This window comes from Apium graveolens, chromosome 2 (genome assembly GCF_009905375.1).
Source record: "Apium graveolens cultivar Ventura chromosome 2, ASM990537v1, whole genome shotgun sequence".
NCBI lineage: Eukaryota > Viridiplantae > Streptophyta > Magnoliopsida > Apiales > Apiaceae > Apium > Apium graveolens.
The window spans coordinates 119,076,323-119,079,807 of record NC_133648.1 but is presented as its reverse complement, the minus strand read 5'-3'; the positions used below and the strand labels follow the sequence as shown (position 1 = coordinate 119,079,807).

The 3,485-nt window shown below is 36.8% G+C and overlaps 1 protein-coding gene across 1 annotated transcript; it reads right to left on the bottom strand.

Moving 5' to 3' along the window:
* Positions 1-1,409: 1,409 nt before the first annotated feature.
* Positions 1,410-1,826, bottom strand: LOC141692606 (secreted RxLR effector protein 161-like). The gene has a single exon (XM_074497499.1). It carries the CDS (start codon positions 1,824-1,826, stop codon positions 1,410-1,412), a length of 417 nt encoding a protein of 138 aa, XP_074353600.1.
* Positions 1,827-3,485: the final 1,659 nt, after the last annotated feature.

Here is a 3,485-nt window from a genome sequence, read left to right as displayed (position 1 = left end):
AGGTTAATGAGCCAGTTCCTGATTTTCCTGATATTTTTGAAGCCTATAATACTGATTCCGAATTTGATGGTGATGATCCTGATGAAGCACAGCTCAAAGCTGCATTGGAGGCTTCTAAACTTTCTACTTATGGATCCTCTCATCGAGTACATGAATGGAATCATTTATGGAGGCTGGCCAGTGAAAGAATTTCTATGGATGCTGCTCACATTTTTGCAGACCATGTTGTTAATTCTACTTCAAATCCTGACTTGAAGAATGTGATCAAGGCTACTACTATGCTAATAAAAGGGATGCACTCTTTTATTTCTTTCTTAAAGGATTCCAATATTGATCTGAAAGAAGAAGTGGCTGACCTTTCTGTGACCATTAAAGGCACAAACAAGCATAATGGCTTAGTCAAGAGGATGTTGAGTATGAAAGCTAAACAAGAACAGATGACTGAAAGATTGGGTGCTATTGAAGCATCTCAAAAGGCTATAAATCAAAAATTGGATGCCATGTTCTCCTTCTTACAGGGTCTTGATGCCAAAAAGGGGGAGATGGTAGCCAAGAAAAAATATGCACCTAAATCAATTTTGAGGAAAGATGCCAATCCTGATAATGATGGTAGAATTCAAGGCGGTTCAGGGACCTCATGTCTCTCAAGATGGTTCAAAGACTATAAAGACTTAAACAATTACTCACCCCCAGATCTTGATGGAAAAGCAAACCGTATCTGCAATTTTTGATGAAAATGAAGTGATAATTGACAATCCTGATGATGCTCTGAGATATTATATGACTTTCAGAACAAAGGTTGGTGCTAGAATGGCCCTTTACCACAAAGATAGAAGAGTTGAGGAATTGGAAGAAAGGAGAGCTCTTATTCATTTGGCTGATGAATTTCCTGAAAAGTCAAATGAAGAAATGCCCAAACAACAGGAGGAAATTCTTAGTCAACTTCAAACTATAAATCAAGGTGCCCCTAGAGGAAGAGGTAAATCTAGAGGACTTAGAAGTGGTAGGAGAGGTGGAAGAGGTAGGACTCCTAAAACTGATCAACAAGATATTGTTCCTTCTCAAAGAAGAACAAGATCAAGTGGGGTCAAGATTGAAGAAATAACTGAGACATCTCATTCTCAGGCTCCTAAAGTACTTATTGATCCAGTATTTCTTAATTGGACAAATTCAATATGCCAAGTTCACTAACCAACTTGTTGAATATAACTTCATCAAGTGGCTTTGTAAAAATGTCTGTAATTTTATCCGTTATGGGAACATATTGAAGTTCCACAATACCATTCATTATATGCTCTCTAATAAAATGATATCTTATATCAATATGTTTGGTCCTAGAGTGCTAAAAAGGACTGTTTGAGATTGTTATGACACTTATGTTATCGTAGTAGATAAAAATATTCTTTAATTCAAGTCCATAGCCTCGGAGTTGATTTCTCATCCAGAATTTGAGAACAACAGCTTCCAACAACAATGTATTCAGCTTTAGCAGTAGATGTAGAAACTGAATGATGCTTCTTACGAAACCAGGAAACCAATTTTCCTTTAAGAAACTGATAGCTTCTTGAAGTACTCTTTCGATCAATCTTACAACCAGCATAATCAGAATCTGTATAGCCAATAAGATCAAAGCTAAAAATTCTTTTGACGGCTATCAGATGTGAATCCTTCAGATCAGCTTGGAACCGTGCACACAAACATGTTGCAAATATAATATCTGGATGACTTGCAGTCAGGTAGAGCAGTGATCCCATCATGCCTCGGTAGTTAGTGATGTTAACCTTCTTACCAGACTTTTCTTGATCAAGTTTTGTGGCAGTTGCCATTAGAGTCTTTGCAGGGATTAAATTTTCTAACTTATATTTCTTTAGAAGATCTCTGATTTACTTCGATTGACAAATAAAGATACCATCCAGATTCTGGCTCACTTAAAGTCCAAGAAAGAAATTCAACTCAACCATTATACTCATCTCATACCTACTTTGCATAAGCTTTGAAAATCTTGCACAAAATGCATCATTCGTAGACCCAAATATAATGTCATCGACATAGACTTGCACAAGTATGATATCATTTTTATGTTTTTATGAAATTGAGTTTTATCGATGACACATCTAGTGAAAGCATTTTCAAGAAGAAATTCTAAGAGTGTGTCAAACCATGTTCTTGGCGCTTACTTAAGACCATAACGAGCCTTGAAGAGTAAATAGACAAAATCTTCTAACTCGGAATCTATGAAGCCATGGGGTTGCTCTATGTAAACCTCTTCTTCAAGCTCACATTCCAGGAAAATACTTTTCATATCCATCTGATATACCTTGAAGTTTGGATATGTTGTAAATGCTAAAAACATCCTGATGGATTCAAATCTAGCAACTGGTGCGAAGGTTTCATCGTAGTCAATCTCTTATTCTTGAGAATATCCCTTAACAACCATTCTCGCCTTATTTCTTGTAACAATTTCATCTTCATCAAGCTTATTTCTGAAAACCCATTTGGTGCGAATCACAGATTTGTCTTTAGTCCAGAGTACAAGCTTCCACACATCTGTCTTATGAAATGATCGAGCTCCTCTTGCATAGCAATCACCCAATCTGGATCTCCAAGAGCTTCATCTACTTTCTTTGGTTTCATTTGAGAAAGAAACCCGGAATAAAAATATTCCTTTTTTGTAGCTCTTCTATTCTGAACTCCAGCATCCGGATCAACAAGTACCAAATACCAATGATGATCTTTACTCCATACCTTTTTCCTTAGAAATTTGCTCTTGATGACTCAGCATATTCAGTATTATGTTGAGTCTAATATGCTGAGTCTGACTAGCGGATCCTTGATCTGCTTCTTTTTCTGCTCCCCTTAATTTGCTACCAGCTTGATCTCCAGAATCTGAAACTTATGGACTTTTCTCGGAAATAGTGTGACTCTGATCTCCTGCATTTCCATTTTCACCATTGTCATCTTGATCATCAGAATCTGAATCAGAGTTATGATAATTATCAGGTTCATTGCTAGTGTTATTTTTGTCAGGAGCAACCTCAGGTTCGTCTTCATCATCAGAAAGATCTTCTACATTAAGATTATCATTACTATCTTCCTTCTGAATACTTGGGAGCTTGGCATCATAAAAAGGTACATTAAGGATTTTCACAACCTTTCGATCACTAATCACATATAACCAGTAAGCTTTTGACTTCATAGAATTGCCCCAAAAGATACCTTCTTCATCTTTAGTATCAAACTTCCCAAGATGCTCATCATCCTTAAGCACAAAGCACTTCTCTCCAAACACATGAAAGTATTTCACTGATGGTTTCTTGTTGTCCATTAACTCATAAGGGGTCTTCTCGTACATCTTGTTAATTAGGGTTTTGTTTTGAGTGTAGCATACAGTGTTAACTGCTTCAGCCCAGAAGTACGTAGGAAGATTGGCTTTACTAAGCAAAGTCCTTACAGCTTCAACCAATGTTTAACTCTTCCTCTCAACT

Bases quoted from the DNA above. Each gene is read 5' to 3' on its own strand.
- LOC141692606 (XM_074497499.1), bottom strand. From the start codon at position 1,826: ATGGCAACTGCCACAAAACTTGATCAAGAAAAGTCTGGTAAGAAGGTT.